General features: G+C 34.8%; 3 protein-coding genes and 1 non-coding gene across 5 annotated transcripts; all 4 read right to left on the bottom strand.

Annotated features, from left to right (window-relative positions):
• Nucleotides 1–710: 710 nt before the first annotated feature.
• TDP1 (tyrosyl-DNA phosphodiesterase-like protein) lies at nucleotides 711–7,329 on the bottom strand. Of its 2 annotated transcripts, XM_059581680.2 has the most exons (16): nucleotides 7,167–7,329; nucleotides 6,885–7,064; nucleotides 6,588–6,797; nucleotides 5,855–6,022; nucleotides 5,542–5,602; nucleotides 4,743–4,819; nucleotides 4,367–4,624; nucleotides 3,791–3,880; nucleotides 3,503–3,637; nucleotides 2,998–3,147; nucleotides 2,157–2,260; nucleotides 1,784–1,837; nucleotides 1,607–1,697; nucleotides 1,291–1,371; nucleotides 1,022–1,169; nucleotides 711–947 (listed from the first exon to the last, which is right to left on the bottom strand). In XM_059581680.2, the coding sequence occupies exons 1-16, from the start codon at nucleotides 7,176–7,178 to the stop codon at nucleotides 850–852; spliced, it is 1,917 nt and encodes a 638-aa protein (XP_059437663.2). In that variant the 5' UTR covers nucleotides 7,179–7,329; the 3' UTR covers nucleotides 711–849. The 2 variants fall into 2 exon arrangements, with proteins under 2 accessions (XP_059437663.2, XP_088374081.1); XM_088517955.1 differs by lacking the exon at nucleotides 6,588–6,797 and having other exon boundaries at nucleotides 7,167–7,328.
• Nucleotides 7,330–8,025: 696 nt separating this feature from the next.
• On the bottom strand, nucleotides 8,026–12,453 carry LOC132171384 (Chaperone DnaJ-domain superfamily protein). The gene is made up of 10 exons (XM_059582690.2): nucleotides 12,287–12,453; nucleotides 12,131–12,193; nucleotides 11,978–12,044; nucleotides 11,803–11,862; nucleotides 10,930–10,980; nucleotides 10,708–10,788; nucleotides 10,177–10,289; nucleotides 9,874–9,991; nucleotides 8,800–8,926; nucleotides 8,026–8,455 (listed from the first exon to the last, which is right to left on the bottom strand). Exons 1-10 carry the CDS (start codon nucleotides 12,403–12,405, stop codon nucleotides 8,352–8,354), a joined length of 903 nt encoding a protein of 300 aa, XP_059438673.2. The 5' UTR covers nucleotides 12,406–12,453; the 3' UTR covers nucleotides 8,026–8,351.
• A 4,856-nt stretch (nucleotides 12,454–17,309) lies between these two features.
• GA2OX8 (gibberellin 2-oxidase 8) lies at nucleotides 17,310–19,067 on the bottom strand. The gene is made up of 3 exons (XM_059584252.2): nucleotides 18,616–19,067; nucleotides 17,640–17,961; nucleotides 17,310–17,540 (listed from the first exon to the last, which is right to left on the bottom strand). Exons 1-3 carry the CDS (start codon nucleotides 19,065–19,067, stop codon nucleotides 17,310–17,312), a joined length of 1,005 nt encoding a protein of 334 aa, XP_059440235.2.
• On the bottom strand, nucleotides 18,434–18,507 carry TRNAV-CAC (transfer RNA valine (anticodon CAC)). Its single transcript has one exon. It is a non-coding gene; the product is annotated as a tRNA-Val (tRNA).
• Nucleotides 19,068–19,533: the final 466 nt, after the last annotated feature.

Raw genomic sequence — 19,533 nt, 5'->3', positions numbered from 1 at the left:
AAAATTTCCAAACTGACGTGGCAGAGATTTTTAAATTAAAAAATGCAATTCTCTTTTTCTTGTCTACCACGTCAGTTTGAAAATTTTTCTAAATTCATTTGTTTGGCTTCCTAAGACTTCTCTTGTTGCCCACCCTCACCATCGAGCCGCATGTTAAGATGGTGAACAGTAACTTTTATAAACGATGCGTATTAAATAATTGAAACGATTCATGACTCACGAGACATGCAGACAACAAGAAGTGTTGATTTTGGACTTCTTATTCAATTTTGCTTTAAACGATGCATAAATTTAGACTTCAAAATATGTGTTTTTGTAGTCGCTGAAAGAGAAACATAAAAATTTGTGGGTTCTTGAATTATGTGAAAAATAATAGTGCCGTCTAAGCCAATTGTCAATTTGTCAAAAAGTTTTTATTTCAATTCGTGTCGATAATTAAAGGTGTCAATCCAAATCGTATCGAGAAATGAATATAAAACTATAAATCAATTTTAACCTAACTTATTTAATTAAACCAATAAAACTGATCTTTAACTCTAACCCATTAATTTCGTACTGAATTTGTGTTCCAAGTAGTATAAAAAATTGCTAACCCCAATGTCTAGTTTGAGCCATGTTGGGATATCTTGACCTTGCACGAAACTCATGAAAAAACAAGTGTATTTTGACCAAGTTCCAGAGTTATAAAACATAAGGATCCACGCACCAAATATCCAAAAATATTCATATTAACCAAATGTAGAATCATGGATGTAGGCTGACCACATTTTACTCTTCACAATAAACAAAACTAAGAAGAGAAACTAAAAGCACACAATAATGGAATTCCTAGCATATACACAAAGAAGGTCAGGAATCTTGGAAAGAATACAGCTGTACTTGCCGTGGCCATACTTGACCATGAACATCTTTCTTGTTGTAGCGCCGGTCCCAAGACCAGGGGATATCTGCAGAGAGGAGATGAAGAAGTCAGATATATGCGACTCCTAAAGGCACAGGCTGAGGGGATAGGGAGGGTGACCTTCAGAAGTGTATGGTTGAGGAGGAAGTTCATAAGGCACAGGCAATTGAGTTACTTCAGATGAGTCTGGATTTCTGCTTCCTTGCCAAGTCAGAGTCACTAGTTTTGTTCTCTCTTCTTCTGAATTTTCTGACAATCTGCACTTATCCTGAAACTCCCAGAAATTTTCTTTTGGCTTAGATTCTTCTTTCACTAACACTCTAAATGTCGGACAATGAATTCAATGCTCAGATGATCAAAGAACTCACAAGCCAGGATATAGTCATTACCTCCACGACATCGCCATTATTTGTACAAGAAAATCCAGAACCGTGTCTTTCAATAGAAGATGGTAAAAATAGCACTCCCAGCTGAAATAAGAACACACAGAAAATGGTAGAAATACAATGTCAATCCTTCAGTTGGAGCAATAAGGAAAAGACTCAATAATGTCAAAGGGCAAATTATATAACCATTAATCCAAAGAAAAACAGTCTAAGGATCTGAGGTTAGTTTTAAAACTATGTTCTTCAAACTTCATTATCTAGCTTTCATTTTGTAACTTAATTCTCATCTTTCAGTTGGTGCAAATATTGATATACATACCTCATAAGAACGGATCATCAACTGAGAATTATTTTTCTGGAGGGCTCCCCAGGCAGCTTTGCTAAGATTTGATGAGGTCAGCAAGAACCAACTGTTGGGGAAGAGTAAAGTTCAAGGTCCATGCTTAAACTATGAAAATTTAATGACCCAACCAACAGGCATAATATGAACTCTTACGCGAATTTCTGATCATTATACCGTGCGAATGTCTTTATATGTGGCATTGCACAACTGGAATATTGAAAAGAATTACTGTTAAGTATAATTAATAAAAATACTTAAAGAAACAAAAAATAGAAAGTAGGAACACTAAATACTGTGAATTTCTGCGTCAGAAGGTACAACACATCTAAGATAACAAATACCAAACAAAATTATTAGTTTCTCTGGTTACCATTTTTTCACTAAATGCCTAAATGGTTATGAAGTAACAAGAAGCCAACAAGTTCGTTCAGCAACTGACTAAATTTGATATTAGACTTCCAATCGAATATACAACCTTAATTAGCATTTAAGGTACAAACTCTCTCTAGTGATGAGATATACATACGAGCGACCAGTGTGGCTTGCCTTCCACTTTGCCCAGTACTTCTTCAAGAATTCTTTCTCCACATTCTTTAGTGGACTTGGAATGGCATTTCCAGCTGCATAACCCTGGGGAAGAAAGAAAGAACAAAAACAGAATTCACTCAGAATGTATAGAAATGGACAAATAGAAGAATCTAATATGGTATGCATACTCTAAAATTTACATGAAAAAATTTGGAGCTAATCAATTTCTACATTGCAATTATTTTCTTGAGAAGAAATTGTCAACTTAAGTCAACTTGACACATCTTTCGTGAGTTCAAAATTACTTGATTAGTCCGAACTCATTGGAAAAAAGGCATGATTAATAGGCTTTTTATGCATTTCAGAAATTCTTACTCGCCTTTGAACTAAGAACTGTACAGTTGGCTTTAAGACATCTGGAAAATTTTAACAAATCATAGAACAAATTTATGTGTCAGCATCCAAGATGCTTCTATTATTTTTTTGGTAAGTCAAAGATGCTTCTATTATAATATTACAAAAACTTCAATGACCAGTTATTCTTAGAATTCATCTACAGTCAAGCCTTACCTTAATCCAAGAAGTTTTTAAAACAATTTCAGAACCTTATGTTCATAAGGTGTTGAGTCTGTTGGCTATTGGCTTTACAATGGCTGTAAGTCTTATGCGTCCATCAATATAAGCATGAAATCAGCTGTCTACAACGATTGCTGAGTCTACCAAATACCCAACTACAGCGAATGTCCAAAACCTGGAAGTGGTTTTGCAAGATAACCGTACCTAGCATGTAATGCAAGGTATGGTAAAAAGGTCTGCAAGAATGACCTACTTGTTAGTACCTCTAAAGAGCATCTGACGTCTTCCACAGTAGGCCATATAATACGTGGTTGCCCAAGACCAAGAGGTGTTTTATCTTCAGCAGAGCCTGATGACATCGAGGAAGCCAGCTCAGCCAGCCACTTCTCATCCAAAGAACCAAGAGAAGAGAACTGCAACAATACAAGATAATTAGCAAAATTCATTAAGAATTGGATACAGTGCCAGTTTTCTTAAAAATAAATAAATAAAAATAAAATTCAAGAAACCAATCAGCACTTTCATTTCATAACATTATGGAAAGATCCATTACAAAACTTATGCACATAAAAAGTTCAGCAGAAAAGTATTAATGAAAAGACTAGGTCCAGAACAGCATAAAACAGAGAGAAACCAAATAAAAGAAAAGTTTATTAATTAGCAGAATCTGTTATTTGATTTCTTCACCTACTAACAGAAAACCCTAGCATCAAAATCCATCAACTGCCACATGATCATTATGCCCATCAAGAAGAATTTTAACTATACCTGATAAACAAGTGGGGATTTTTTGAACTCTTTATCAAAAGTACACTCCTGGAGAACAGTTCGTAGCTTCATATGTCCCCACTTTTTCATATTGGTACCCGTATGATATCCAGGGACAGAAGCAATCAATCTGACCTGAAAAATACGCAAGTAGTTTCATGTCCTCATATAATGCCATGCTACACACAGATAGATACTACTTTAACAGTATATCCTCCCAACAGAAATGAAATGTCATTTTAGAAAGAAAAAATAAAAAAAAGAAAATTAAGGGAATGGAAAATGTACCGCTGCCTCACTATAATCAAACTTCTTAAAGAAAGCTGGATTGATATTGAAGCTTCCAAGGGCTGGCAATTTAACAGAAAATTCGGGCCACTGTAAAAAGAAAAAAATACACAAGGTTAGTATGCTTAATCTGGACAGCAGCACTACAAAGAGAACATAAAATTTGAAGCAACAAAATCAATGTCAAGCTCCACCCATCCACAATCTCTTTCACAGGCAAGCTTACGTTCCAAATCTACGGGTTAGACAAGGGCTTTGTTGGGCAACAATTTTTTGAAAGAGAATAAACTAAAGATCAGAAACAAATAAAATGCCCCGAAGCAACAAAGCATGAAAGTTAAAGAAATAAAGAAGAAAAATCAAGACTTATCAAAAATTAGATTAAAAATGCCAATGATATAGGCATCAGTTTCTTTGCAGGGAACAAATTAAGAAAATAAGGAATAAAAAGAGAATCATGATATCACTTCTAGGAAAATATCATCTCAATCGACTGAAGAAATATTACATGTGCTCGAGAAAGCCAAATAATAACTTCAGGCCTCAATCTTCCACATAAGATGTTATATGTAATACCTTCAAGGCACTCAGATAATCAATCAAGTCATTTTCAAATGCACATCCTTTGCTTGGACTATTTTGATCTTTCCAGGGGAAATCTTGCATCCACAATCCTTGGCTTTTATTGTTCCAATCTACATATATTAGATTTGCAGTATGTATAATAATCCTCATTCCCCGAGGATAGACAAGAAGCATGGCCTTTGAATGGTGTGTCCCAAATGAAATAGGCAGGGGCGGTTTGTGCAGAATCCAGTTTGCAGGCTTATTTCTCTAGAAAATATCAGAGTTACTAAGTAAGCATCTGTTTCCCCCAATCTAAACCTTTATGTATTGCAGAGGTTAGTATTTAATTGGAAGAAAAAAAAAAAAAAAAAAAAAAAAAGCAAACCTTCATATGATCCAATGTTCCATCACCTTCCCCATGAACGACCAACACATGAGGGACTTTTGCAAGTGTTGGACATGCTACAACAGGAAAAAGAAAAAGAAAGCATTACTTATAAAGGAATGTATGCATTGGATTCAAGAAAAATGCAATCATCAAATAGCTGATGAGATTAGCCCATAACTGCATCTAGATACAAAATAATACACAAACAGCAAATGAGAGTAAAAAATGCAGTGGAAGCGTAACAATAATAGGAACAAATTATGTAAGTGCAAATATTACTTGTAATATAGGCAACACATGTAGCAAACCTATCTGAGGAGCAGTGAAAAACCACCCAAAGAAGCAGAACAAATACCCATTTAAAAAAAAAAATTAAAAAATTAAAAAATTAAAAAAAAAAAAAAAAAAAAACCACAAACATCATTAGCAAAAAGACAACTTGCTCATGAATAAAACTACCAGGAATTATCCCTGTAACCAAGGGCCAAAAAAAAATAACTATAGCAATCTGTATGCCTAACTCAAGAGTAATATAAACAAACAATAACAATGTGCAGATAAGTTTATCTTCAGCTCTTTCAAATTGCAACCTAGACATGGGAATTGGAAAATGATTTCAGATATTATAGGTGAAGTGCTTGTGTGTGCACACATGCACGCATTATTTACATTGATTTTAAGGATTCAAAATGACTACTTCTCAACAGGATTTGTCAGTCTAAGATGTTGACAGTCTATCTCAAACAGACAGGAAACAAAAGCAAACCAAGGATGAACCAAAGTGAACAGGACTCACCAGGTAACAACCAACCGATATCTACCATGTAATTTGAAAGGATAGCAATGAGAACATCCCCCTACCAAAGAAATAGCTGATTCAGTAATCAAAACAAAAAAAAAAAAAACCAATTTAACAATCAGCCAACTCTGTGGCTCCATATCTCCTACAATTTGTATGATAGTGTTATAGACAATCCTTTATTTCTTTGAAAGTGATACAAACACCATCAATTTACATCAGAAAACTCTCGACTGAAAAAAAACTACATACTAAGTTTACAGATTAAAGCAGGCAGAAAACGCCTTTGCAGATTTTACAATATTGTTACCTGAATCACATCCCTTATAGAAACACAAGAGGTGTTCGCCCAAGCCGGCAGCCCTTTCACTTGCAAAAGGCGAAAGGTCCAAGGTAACTTATCATTAGGGACCTGAAAACGTTGGATAGCCTTCTCACTACTCTCTCCTTTTCCCAGGCTCTTCTTTTCCACCCCATCCTGTACAATTCAGACACAAAAGCAGTAAACTGTCTGTTTGGTTTAGCTTTCAAAATGAGCAGTTTGAAAAAAATAAATAAATAAATAAATTTCAAAACACAGTTAATGAAAATACGATTTTTACAATTGTAGCTCCGGCTTTAAAATCGCATTTCAGCCTTTAAAATAGTGTTCTTAAAAACGAACCCCTTGCCGGCGGATTGAAGACATGAAAAAAAATTACTTTTTCAAATTGCCATTTTTTTTAAATGTACTCCTAAAGGAGAAGTTTGTAACTTTTTTTCTTTTCACTATTTTGTATTTCATTTTTTATGTGAATTTTTTTGTGACCACCTCCACCTGCAGATATACCGCACATTAAGAAACCAACGTAAATTTTAGTGTTTTTTTTTTGTGATTATTTTGTCTTATTAACTGTAATTATGGTCTTTTGGACAACAACTCTTCCCAATTTTCCCTAAGAAAACAATGCAAACGATTCCCAAAAGCGTGAATAAAATTGCCTTTATCAAAAACAACACAAAAATTTAGAATAGTATCAATAATTTAAGTCCCAAGATCACACCTGCAAGTTTGTTTGACGCGACCTCTTTCGACTTGGCCCCTCATTAGCAAGCAAAGGCGCATTTTTGTCACCACCCCGTTTTACATACTTGAAAAAATGATGCCCCGGAATTAGCTCTATGATAGTACCGTCAACAATGGAAGCGCTTTTTCGAGAGCACAGCTTCCTTCTTTTATTCCCGGAATTAACCACAATGGGATTCGTACCCTCCTACAATTCCCACTCTAAGAAATCAGTCAAACAAAACAACATATATAATTGTCTTCAAGTAAAAAAGTAAAAGGATTAGTGAGTCACCACAAACAAGTTGACCGAGCCATCGGCGGAAGCGGTTAGAGTGAGGTGCTTGCGGCTGAGCCTCTTGTCGGTCGCAGGGACACTGTTGCGGCCGATGACATTTGGGCCTTCGGAGAGAGTGAGCTTTGGGATTGATGTGTCTTCCTCTAGATTTTGAGTAAGAGGAACCAAAAATCCAATCTACAAAAATAAAAACGAGCTTTTATACATGAGAATAAAAGATAGTTTATATATTTTATGTTACAATTAGTTGTTGAGATTTAGAGAGGGAAAGGGGAGGACCTGAGACACCATTGGAGAATCTTTGGTTACATGAGATGAGAGCGAAAGTGCCAAAGCCAAAAGATGGTTTCGAGAGCGAAAGAGCCGGGTTCATAGTGTACTTAGCGATACGAACCGTTTCATGATTTCCCCAAGTCACGAAGCCGCTCGTGTGTGGTTTCTCAACACAACCTGTTTGCTACTGTTGTGAGTTGTGACAGTGGGACTCCCCGAGACTCGTTGAGATTTTCAGCCATTTGGCAAGCATATTAATAAGAGAACTTTTTCCCTCAATAAAATAAAAAATAAGAGAACTACAAATTAATGATCTTATATAGACTCTTTCCTAAGCTACAATTTGAACAGCAAATTATTAGAGATTTTATCCTCCCAAATCTTAACATTTCCGTTATTTTTAGAGGAACTAATCTCATCGGATGTTTGGACTTCAAAAAAAAACTGATCATTCTAAGGAAAGAATGATTTAGTTTCTCAACAATATGAACCTCAACACTTATGGGTAACTGCCTTAGAGTTGGCAGCCCCACTGTTGGCCACCCTTTTAATTTTTCTTTTTATTTGATTTTTTTATTAAATTTTTATCAAAAATTATTATTTTAACCTAACATGGCATTATCAGAGAGTTGAAATTTTAGATCGAAAACCAACAAAAAGATTTATTGCACTTTTTCAATAAACTTAAGCTGTTAAAAAAAATAAATAAAATTGAGGGTGTAACTTGTTTTGACGCGTTGACTCACGAATGTATTTTACAAATACCCTTCTTTTTATTCACAAAGCTATTTACTCGGAAAAAAAGAAAAAAAAAAGGGACAAGAATTGTTATTTAGAGATGGTAAATTCACAAATTGGCCAAAAATAAATAAATAAAAGAGCAGAGCACTTAGACTCGCCAGCATAATAAAGTTAGGTATGACCATAAAAAGAAAAAAATGTGTATCTCATAATGGGTTTACAAGTAGTAAATCATCTAAGGTTATAAATTAGAATAAAACAAATAGAGCCAACAAGGGCGCCACAAAACTAACATAAGCTCACCTCTGGAGTCTACTTAAATAAACCAACCCCTAGACAGTTGACGTATCTTAGTATAATTATGAGTAAACTCTTCCGTATAGGTTGACTTTATCAAAATTGCGTCGTCAGTATTTCCAAGAGTATTTGAAAGCAAAGGCACAAAATCTGTTATCGCCTGCGCTTTGATTCTTTCCGCGTCTCAGACAGGTAGCTTTCCAAGTTGGATTTCTCCCATAAACGTCTATGAACAAGATCTTCCTTCGTAGAATCATCTAATAAACACACACCAAGTATTAATCAGTGAAACTCTAACCATTTCCATAAACATAATGGGAAGTTTTTTTATTAGTTTAGCATCCTTCGTAAAGGCTTTGTGTGGCCAAAAGTCAATCGTGAATGGGCAAAGGAAACAAACAATATATGGCAGACAAAGTTATGATAGATTCATGAAATTGGACAGCATAACCATGGGTTCTCATAAACAGGGTTATTGGTCCTCTGCCCAGTAAAGAGTGTCATGCATTATATCATCTAAAGATCAAACTCCACTTAATAGCCCAACAAAATTCATCCGGTCCAATATAAGAAAAGGTTATATGAATTAAATTCTACTCACCAATATTTCTCCATGCATCAAAGGGAACTCCGAGGGATCTTTGTGTTAGGTAAGAGGCGTCTTCCCAAGAATATGGTGCCTTTACCACCTTATATCTCCAGAACCAACAAGCTGTCCATAATAATAGCTGGATTGGATAAAAAAAAATTAAATCATTAATCTTTGTGTTCCATAAGCTAAGATCAGCATCTAAGTCAAATACTAATTGCAGAAACACTACCAGAGAAATTGATCAGCAAGAACCTATAGCCATCTTCACTATTGTTGAATAATACATATTCAAGTTCTCATTTCATGGGGAACCTCCAAGCAGCTCTATGTCATTATATTCCATTCTTAAGACAGAAGAATTGGACACAAAAAAAAAAAAAAAAAAAAAAAAAAAAAAAAAGAGGGGGGGGGGGGGGGGGCGCCAGAGATTCTAGGAGCAGTTTTTGTTTTTTAACTAATTCATATCATTGAAAAGCATAGAAGGGCGCAACCCTAGTACTCAGGATGTATACAAAAAGAGTCTCCATTAAGGCTAAAAGAAGAACAAAAGTCCACAAATATTCTAGGAGCAGTTTATGGCAATTCTAACAGCTATTGAAGTTGAAGCTAGCCATAGTCATCAAGGCTCGGCCTCCAGTTCTAAACTTGGGAACATAGGCAGTAGGGAGATAAAGAAGGTTGGAGTGGTCCATTACTTATCAAAAAAGAAGAAGGTTGGAGTGGTCCATCAATTATGATTCAAAAGGCAAGAGCCCATGCCATTACAAAGGTACGGAAAATGGTGTCTTCGTGCCTTTTGTGGTGTCTATAGAGGAAAATGAATAACATAAGTTTTGAAGACCGTGAGAGGACTTTGGAGGAGATTAAGTCTTTATTTTTCAATACCATGCATCTTTGGACAATTGCTTTTGTTTATCCTTTGGTGATTAGTTATCATGATTTTCTTATTCTTTTTACTCCTTCTAACTATATGGTTTCTCTTGTATGCTCCTTATGTACCTGGAGCGCCTTACAATTTTAATGATATCTTGATTACTTATAAAAGAAATTTAATATATTCTTGAATAAGAACAAGGATAGAACCTTTCCAATGCTGTAAGGTAGGAGCACGAAGCGGAGACCAACAAGATCCCAGATGGAGGGCTTTTCAGCTCCCTTTATCTGTAGTTCAAGTTCTTGTCCAACATCTTCTTCAATTTTCCTGCCATAATAACATAACCCAACAATATTCTGAGAATCATAAAATAGAAAGATCAAAATCAGGGAGTAGCTAAAGAATAATCCTAAAAAAGGACGGGAGAAGGCATTGGACATATCATCAATAGAAGAAAATAACATCCATGGAAACTTATAATAACTTTCAAAAAGCTTTTGACAAATTCATACTTGTTCGGCTGCCTGTTAGTCTTCTTCTTATTTGTAGTTCCTCCGCTGCGTTCGAGTTCCAAAGCTCGTAGTCTATTTTTGTAAGCAGGTGTCTTCTTGACCATTTCTACAGCCTAGAACAAGAAGAATTAAAAGAGTTATGTAAAATAAATCCATCACACTTTCTGAGTTTTATGTGTGATATCCCCCCCACCCACCCCCCCCATAAAAAAATTTAAAAAAAAGGTATACATACGCTCTTATCCTACTGCTGATTTTTTTTTAAAAAAAATATTATTCTTGTACACTCTAAATTCTGACCATTAACAGTAAGAGCAGTATATTGCAGTATAGAAAAGAAAAAGACTTTTGTAGAACTCCAGACATGCAAGTAACATCAGCTATGCCAACTAATACTGTGATGTCTTAACTTCAGGTTACTTCCAAGTTTTGTGAGCAATACTAGCTTAGCAACATTCAGCACATCCATGGAACAGTCTAACATCAAGATGCATATGGCATCATGTTTCAATACTTGATATGTCACAGTACCTGATTATACCTTGTCCACTGATTGAGATACTGAAATGCTGAGAGAATCAAAAGAAGGCCAACGAGGACGGCGCGGGGATCCTAGCAAGTAGATGCATAAACCAATTTTAATGACAATTTGAATGAAATGCAAATCTTAGTCTATCTACCATCACATTTAGTTTTAAACCAGACAGAACACTCAGATACTAAGATTAAAAAAAAAAAAAAAAATGTACTCACTGTTTTATGACCATAATATGCACGATAGTAACGAGCTGTATTGTAAAATACCTGAAAAGAAAAAAGATGACAGTTACAGCATTTTCCATAAACATGTAAATTTCAACAAATCTAATATTCTAATTGTGGGAAACTCAACTTTCACGTACACTACAAAATGAGAGGAAGATAGATGATTATGCAGCGGCAGGAAGCAAATAACTCAAAATATTACACTAATTTAAAGACGGTCATCATATCACACAGACAATTCACTAGACAGAGAGAGAGAGAGAGAGAGATGCTACTTAAATAGAAGTTCTAACACCAAATTAAAAATGCGAATACCCTTACACTTCAACAACTCTTAATGCTCCTACTGCAGTCATATAAAGCTATAACTTAAAAAATCGTAAGGCCTGCACGAATAGAGCATTATGACATTAAGCTAAGGACTAAGTTTACGACCAAGTAAATCAACCACTACACTCAAAGTTCATATAGCAACTAGTACAATTTTTTCCTGTATCCTATTTATAGCAAATTAAAAATGCTAAGTCACTTACTAAGAGAACGTGATTTTACCAATGTTAATCCGCAAGACTACCTACTATCCATAAGATCCAAGATCTAATTCACAAAACGACCCACAATCTAATCCAATGTAAATCAGCACCCAATTATTCCAAGTACCATAACAAAATGTTTTACCCAAAAGAATGAGTCAAAGTTACAATTGGAGCTTTCCAGGAGCAGAACTACGTTCAGCCCCGCAAGCCTCTCGTGTTTCCCAATTTTTTTAAAAAAATACTTCTATAATCCGAGATATCACACTTTCAGCATAAAAAGGCACAAAAAATGTCCGAATAAATACTTAAGATTTTGTTTGTTTACCTCCTCTGGATGAGCAATGGCATAATCGTATTGCTCCCGCGTCGCCTCGTCCTTCAAAATCTACAAAAGAGATAATGAAATGTGAGTTTTTAGCAAATAAATCAGCAGAACAAGAAAAGAAATATTTATTTATCCGGATGACTAAATTCCAATATAAAAGCAAGATCCAGAGTACCTCATAGGCATTGGCGATTTTGACAAACAGCTGTCTTGATTCAGGCTCGGGATTTTTATCCGGATGGCTGAATTTCAAGAACAAACAAACGAATAAATTAATAAAGTTTGAGAAATCCGAAAATAATCTGAGATCATAACATCACGAACTCACTATTTTAGTGAGAGCTTATAATAGGCTTTCTTGATTTCCGAAGCATTAGCATTCTGCGAAACCCTAGAAATGCAGGTGAAGATAGATCAGTGGAAGTAAAATTGAGACAAATGAAGGGGTAGATTCGGAAACGGAGAGAAAATTTTGGTAGCTGACCCTAGGAGATCGTAGCAATCGTCCTCGTCGCAATAGATCGCCGTTGATGGGGAGACAAGAAGACACAGCATCAGCGCTAACACGGCGGCGCACCACCGGAATGCTGCTGCTGGCGCCATCCGGAAATGAGACTACAAGATTTCCCTTTGAAAGTTCTCTCGTTTGGAGCTTTGACAACGAAAGAGATTGTGTAGCAAGAGCGATATTATTATTATTTAAAAAAAAATTTAAAAAAAAAAAAAAAAAAAACATAACTTTGCCCCTAACTTTCACCCAATTTTACAAACCTGAACTTTTAAATCTCTCATTTTTGATCCCTTGAATTTCCAATTACTCACAATTAAAACCCTTCCGTTAATTTTAGCAGTTAAAAATAATTGAAAGTTCTGAGGTTCAAAATAAGAGATTTAGAAGATCACGAAGTTTGTAAAATCGAATAGAAGTTCAGAGGGCTAAAGTGAAGTTTCTCAAAAAAATAAAATAAAATAAAATAATCTTTCTTCATATATTTCTGTATCATTTTCAAATAAATTATTGGATAGAAAAAAGATAAATATGGGAGATGTACATGTTAATTCTATCAGTGTTATTTTTGTCTTAAACAAAACAAAAAAAAAAAAAACAAAAACAAAAAACAAAAAGAAGAAGAGAGAGACGACTTTTAAAAATACTATTTTATTAAAATATAATAATAATTAATAATAAATTCAATGATAATTTTAGAAATCACATCATTCTTGGAGCTAGGGGTGTACAAACGGAGCGGTTATAACCATTAATTGCTTATAACCGCTTTGATAGATTGTTGTAAAAAACTACTAACCACCTAAGGCAGGACGGTTAGCGGTTTTAGGGGTAGAAAAAGGCGGTTAATAACTGTTAACTGCCTACCCTTATATATAATACTATAAATATATATGTTTTGTTCTATTTTCTATTAAAAATATAACATTAAAACAAGGTTTTTTTAGTGTTAAACACCAAAACTGTATTGTTTTAAATACCAGTTAAGGATATGGTTTCATCATTTTTTTTTTTTAAACACTTTGATCCAAAATTATTTAAATAAGTTCAAAAAATAGGTACAATGAAGACCCAAAACACTTCAAAAGCACTTTTTTTTTTTTTTTTTTTTTTTAAAAAAAAAAAAGGTCTTAAAACCGCCGGTTATTGGTTTGAATAATCGCTAACCACCTTTTATAAAATAAATAACTATTAAGCGGAGCGGTTGCGGTTATTAAAATCCAATAATTGCTTTAAGCGATTGTGGTTAGCAATTTAGCGGTTTTAGCCAATAACCACTAACCGCAACCATTTATACACTCCTACTTAAAGTAACACAAAAAAAGACTTATAACATTACTCATATAATATAAGAGATACATATATAATAGCGTTTTTTTGTTTTTTTTTTTTAAGTAATGATATATTTTTTTCTAATAAAGTAATGATATATACTATCTCACCAATGTTGATACTGTTAGAAACGACTATAGTTTCGACTATTTTTTCTTAAAAAAAATCAATCCAACAATCTCTCATTAATAGGGCAAAACTTGAAAATTAGTAGTTACAATATTGTGACAATGGGGAGCTTCACTCATATGGACTTATTCATCCATAATAGGAAATATTTCCTTTGCTAGCCTATGAGCTACTCCATTAACCTTCTTCTTGACATGAGACACCTTCAACTTCCAATTATGCAAACTATTCATTACAACCCTGTCATCATCAATCAATTGGCCAAAACTATACCAATTATTTTCTTCCTTCCTTTATGCATGTACCATCTAGAGAATCCAGTCATAGTTCCACCATTAGATACTCCAATTCTTTAGCAAAAATTGCAACCCTCAGTGTCGTCGACTCATCGTGGCTTCAATAATAGTGGCATCAGCGACATATTGTCGAGGAGCTATAATCACCGCAATACCCATCTTCTTCTTATTATTATTTACAGTTGCATCTCAATTGACCTTAGCAAAACTTATTGTAACCGCCAACCACCTAAGAGTCGAAGCATTGTCGCTAACCTTTTTTGTGGCGGCTCTGCATTATCAATTTCGAAATCAATCAAGGATTCCAAAGCTTTCCTTACAAGATGAGTAGGATGACTAAACACCCCACCATGGTCCATATATAGACCACAAAATTCCTCCAAAGCCACAAATTTCTAGTCACTACCGCCATGAGCATAATATCCTCATCTTCCAATTTATTTTGCAAGTCCTTAACAATATGGAAAAAAAAAAAAAAAAAAAAAAAAAAAATCATCATTTTTCAAGCAGCTCTTCTATATATAGTCTCCTTCCACATATTCGTCATTCATCTCTAACTCCACAATATATATGTTTCGTATTCTCCATTTCTTGCCTACTTATAATTAGTAAAATAGAAAGTTGAGTACGTAATTGGGTGTTGGAACAAAAAAAAAAAAAAAGACCCATGTTTTTTCAAAAATAATTTTATCATACTCAATTACTGATCATGTTTACAATTTCCAAAGTTCTCTATGAAACATCAGAAAATATAATTAGTTTTCTAAGAGAACCTTATTTTAATTGGTCTTGCCCCAAAAAAAAAAAAGAAAAAAAAGGCTAAGAAACCTTCTTTTTTTTTTTTTTTAGCATACCCATTTCTTTACAATTTCCAAAACTGTCCTTGAAAAATTCAGAAAATGTGATTAGTTCTTAAAGATATATAACCTTATTGTCATAATCTGAAGTAAATTAATTAACTTTTGGGGGTTTTAATCCTTCTTCTTCATACACTTAAGAAAGAAATGCTATGGCTACCAAATTTTTTATTAAAATATGAATATCAAAATGACGTGGACCTTATTCATTCGTACCCGTAGCATTTTTCTTTATTAGTTGTTTTGATTTTCTCCTATAAATTATAAGCTTAGCATCATCTTAGTAAAAAATTTAGTACCTCTAAGATTTTTCCGTACAAAATGATGGACTTCAGATTTTACAGTATTGATTGAGTTTAAACTTTTGCATAATGGACCAGGTCAATTGAATCCTTGATTCATTTGGGGATTCAGTTCAAGTGTTCAACTAAATCAATTCTTATACGTGTGTGGTCATCTCTAGCTAGTACTAATATTAGAGATTACACAAAGTAAAGTCTATGTAATTATTTTTTTAGATAAATAGTGATTGAATATAATATCAAAGCGTTCACTTTCCACTTCAATTATTGAGCGTGTTAGTTATTAAAGAAAAGTTTAAACCTATACGCAAGAAACAATTATTTTTTAGATAAATGATGACTCAAAAGATCATTGAAATCAATTGTATTATATGCATCGTACGTACACTTTTATGCGTATCGGATATTAGATTCCCATAACTAGTGATAAAAAAAAATCAAGTTCAGTTTCTTCAGGTAGAGGGAATTATAGTGCAGAAGGGAAATGATATGATATCACATTCTTAACAAATCAAAGAGTCAAATCCAGCATCTTCCAGTGGGAACGTACAGGTGCTGCAGAGGAGAAATTCAATTTGAATTTGAACATTGTATTTAGATGGAATTGCGTAAGACCACAGTAATTAGATTGAATTGCGTGACTATATGTGCGAGAGTCACTGTCATGACGCAGAGATAATACTATCATTGCAGTTGAAACACCAACGACTGCACTTCTAAAAGGACATAGACGGTTAGTAATCTCGTTTGCACATGATGAGCTATCTGGGGATTGGTGCCTTGAATTTGGTAACCCTAGCTACTCCAAATAAATTGCTAATTAATCAACTAGTTAGTGGGCATGATGGGATTAAGATTCTCTACCATTTTTAAAGGAGTTGTAAAATTTTAAATTATAAAAATTAAGCCAATTTTAGGTATCAAAACGCTTAAAAAATTATACACATGTTAGGCATTGCATCCTCCTGTTTGGTTGTAATTCATAACAGAGAATGTAGCCTGTTTAAGTGCAACTCTTTAATTAGTTGCCCCCTCTATTTCCTAGCAAATATATAGAGTGAGTTGAAAGAGAAATTTACCCTCCAACGAGTACAAATATATAGAGATTATTCATTCAAATATATAGAGATTATCTAAATTTTTATAAGTAGGCGAGAATAACTTAGGGTCTGCTTGAGATTGCGTTAGAGAGCTTAAAAAATACTTTTAGTACTTAAAAAGTCATGCTAAACAAAAGCTAATATGTTTGGTAAAAAATTTTAGAAGTGTTTTTGACTTTTTTACTATAAAAATTGTCAAAACGCACTTTTAACAAAAGCTTAAAAATAAAGCTTTCGCCAAAAAATGTTTTTTGACTTAAAAGCTTTGTTTCTTAAACATAATCTCAAACAGACTATTACTACGGGAAAGATTTTCAATCTCTCATCTTGGTTAATGCTTTTTTTTTTTTTAAAAAAAAAGGGTTAAGGCGGTATCCAATATCTAACTTAGTAGGTAATGGTCACTTGATTGCATCATATATATGATTTGTATGGCTGTAATTATATTAAGAAACAATTATTCTATCTTTTCTGTTGTTTATCTTTTCTTAACATTAAATTTATATTACTTTTATATTTTATATATTAATTTAATCTTCAATCTTGATATATTTCTCATTCATATATACTTTGATTCTTATCGATCGATAAGAATTTTTGATTCTGTCCTCGATCAGTTTGAATCCTGATTAATTACAAAGTTTAATCCCTATATATATATATTGCGTTGAATTGAAGGAGAGTGACAACATATTAATTTAGTAATTAAATTTATAATTTTTTATTCACTGATTTAATAGAATTTGTATCCCAAGATTTAAATGCATGTATCACAGTCCCATCTCAAGCACAATATCCGAAAAAAATTTCTTTGCGTTATAGTGGATCACACGGAACAATTGAACCAGCATGGAATATTAATCATGCTGAAAACTCATATACCTTTCTTAATTATTTTCTAATTCAACTACACCTCTCTCTCTCTCTCTCTCCCAACATTACCTAGTACTCGATGTATGAATTAACACACACTTGTGTTGGCTTTACACAAGAAACCTAGGAAGCCCTATTTTAAAACCCAATTTTTGAACATCCGCTTGCACCTGCTGCCTGTATTCCATAAAGCTGAATTTTCTATACACTGAAGGCTCACGGGAGGTCTGTATCACTGTGTCATATGAAGGACATAAGAAATATGCCGTGGAGAACCTTTCCAGTAGAGGATTCGGGACAACCCGGTGTTCTACGCTCTTGTACACGTCATTGCTCCACGCCTGTGTGTGTAATATCAAATGAGTTTGTAAAAAAGTTGCAGTAAAACTTGTAGTACTGTAAATATATATATATTTTTTTTGTGTGGGTGTGAAATTTACCTGAAACAAGTCACCAATGTTGATAATAAGAGCCTCGGGATTAGGCTTAACAGCAATCCATCTCCCATCTTTCACCAATTGGAGACCACCAACCTGATCTTGATGCAAAATGGTGAGGAAGTCACTGTCGGTGTGTGGAATGAGGCCAAATACCTCTGAAGGGATAGGGCAGGGTGGGTATCGGTTCATTCGAAGATAGCAAGTGCTTGGCAAGCAATTTTGTTGGAAGAAAGTTGAGCTGTGGCCCATTTTCTCAGCCAAAATCTGAGCCAAGTTTTGTGCCAGACTGGAAACTGTTGCGGCAAACTGTTCCATTGTTGTGCTGGGATAATAACAAGGCAAGTAATTAAGTCGGAATTAAATAACTAGTAGGGCCAGGGGCAGGCAAAGAAAATCCAAGGATGCATAGATAACAAGTAAACCTCTACTGGGTGTAGATCTGCGGTTACACAGTCATGCTCCTAGCTAGGCCCCAGAGAGAGAAAGAGAGAGGCCATGCATGCAAAGTCCATACCTGGTGTGGCTCATATATTTGGTGGCACACCGATGGAACTGCGAAATTGTCAAGTACTGGGGCTCCATCAGCCACAAGGTGTGGCTCAAAAACATCTACATGTGATGTTGTCAACAAGAGGCTGACTCTTATACGTCAGCTTCTTGTACTCTCTCCCTGAATGAAACTGATGCGAAACAAGGACACACACTCTCTCTCGATCTCTCTCGATCTCTCTCACTCACCCAAAAAATGATAAATGATAAAAAGTAAAAAAGGAAGAAAATGGATTTCAGGAAAGTGTCTGAGCCCGGGTTCGAACCGGGGACCTCTAGTGTGTGAGACTAGCGTGATAACCGACTACACCACCCAGACAATTGAGTTCTTTTCTACAGGTTTATTTGTTATCTCCCTATTTGTCTTTCGCATCAATTTCAACAAACGAAAATATTAAAGATTGAAAAGTAGGCCCTAATAATTTACCTGAGACTGTCGAAGCCGGCTGAAGGCAAAATATCGATCAAAGGAATGTGGAAAGCTTCAGACCATGATAACTGCCCCAAGCATGTGGCGGAAGGGGTGCCCCAACGGTAGCTACCGGCTGAAAAGTTCAAGTACTTGTACTCTTTGCTCTTCTTCTCAAAGGGTTGCTTAAACACCCTCTCCTGCTGGAACCTCATCTTCTCCAAAATCTCACGGGAAATTCCATGGTTCACAACCTGGAAAAAACCCCACTCTCGCGAAGCCCTAGCTATCTCTTCCTTGCACTCCTCCCTGATCTCCGCTTCGCCAAGCCCTAAACGGCCGACGTCGATCAACGGAAGCTCGCATTCCTCGACGATGACAAGCTCGTTATCTTTGGCGCCGTCACCAGTTTCGATGGTTTTGTCGAAGAGGCGCTTGTAGGCTTCGTGAAATGGTGGGTCCGACTCCATGCTAATTAGCGGCTGAAAGAGAAAGACACCGTCAACAGAGCTAGGTTTTATATAAAAGATCGAGTAACATTTGTTCGGTTAAACTAAGGGTTAGCATAAGTAGGTTTGGGGAGATAGAGACAAGGAAAATTGAATATAGGACAAATGCTTTCCCACTACCCTTTCCTTTCTGTTTCTTCTCGTCGATGAAAACCCTTTGGCGTTTCTTTTTCCTCGTTTTGGACTTTGGACACAAAGCTGATCCATGTCTTTTTCTTACACTTGAAGACATCTATTTTCTTTTCTTTTTTCTCAAATTTGTTTTGCTATTTTCTTCTGTGCTCGACTTCTAAGAAATGCATTGAGATTTCATTTAAATTTTTAAATTCATAAATTTCAACCATTCATTTCATTTAAGCGTATAAAATAAGATATATTTTAGTTAAATAAAAATTACAAAATAACATTTTTGTACCTTTTTATTTGT

The sequence above is a fragment of the Corylus avellana genome, chromosome 1 (assembly GCF_965113065.1).
Source record: "Corylus avellana chromosome 1, dhCorAvel1.hap1.2, whole genome shotgun sequence".
Classification (NCBI taxonomy): domain Eukaryota; kingdom Viridiplantae; phylum Streptophyta; class Magnoliopsida; order Fagales; family Betulaceae; genus Corylus; species Corylus avellana.
The sequence above is the reverse complement of the archived record's forward strand: the minus strand, read 5'-3'. Positions and strand labels throughout refer to the sequence as shown.

Coding starts and splice junctions, on each gene's coding strand:
- LOC132171384 (XM_059582690.2), bottom strand. CDS start 12,405: ATGGCGCCAGCAGCAGCATTCCGGTGGTGCGCCGCCGTGTTAGCGCTG. Junction 11,863..11,977: donor AAATCGCCAATGCCTATGAG/GTACTCTGGATC, acceptor TCTCTTTTGTAG/ATTTTGAAGGACGAGGCGAC. Junction 10,290..10,707: donor AGTGGACAAGGTATAATCAG/GTACTGTGACAT, acceptor TTCTTGTTCTAG/GCTGTAGAAATGGTCAAGAA.
- TDP1 (XM_059581680.2), bottom strand. Junction 2,261..2,997: donor ACGTCAGATGCTCTTTAGAG/GTACTAACAAGT, acceptor TTTCTTCCCCAG/GGTTATGCAGCTGGAAATGC. Junction 1,838..2,156: donor GCAAGCCACACTGGTCGCTC/GTATGTATATCT, acceptor TCAATATTCCAG/TTGTGCAATGCCACATATAA.
- GA2OX8 (XM_059584252.2), bottom strand. CDS start 19,067: ATGGAGTCGGACCCACCATTTCACGAAGCCTACAAGCGCCTCTTCGAC. Junction 17,962..18,615: donor GCCGGCTTCGACAGTCTCAG/GTAAATTATTAG, acceptor TTATTATCCCAG/CACAACAATGGAACAGTTTG. Junction 17,541..17,639: donor ACATTGGTGACTTGTTTCAG/GTAAATTTCACA, acceptor TTACACACACAG/GCGTGGAGCAATGACGTGTA.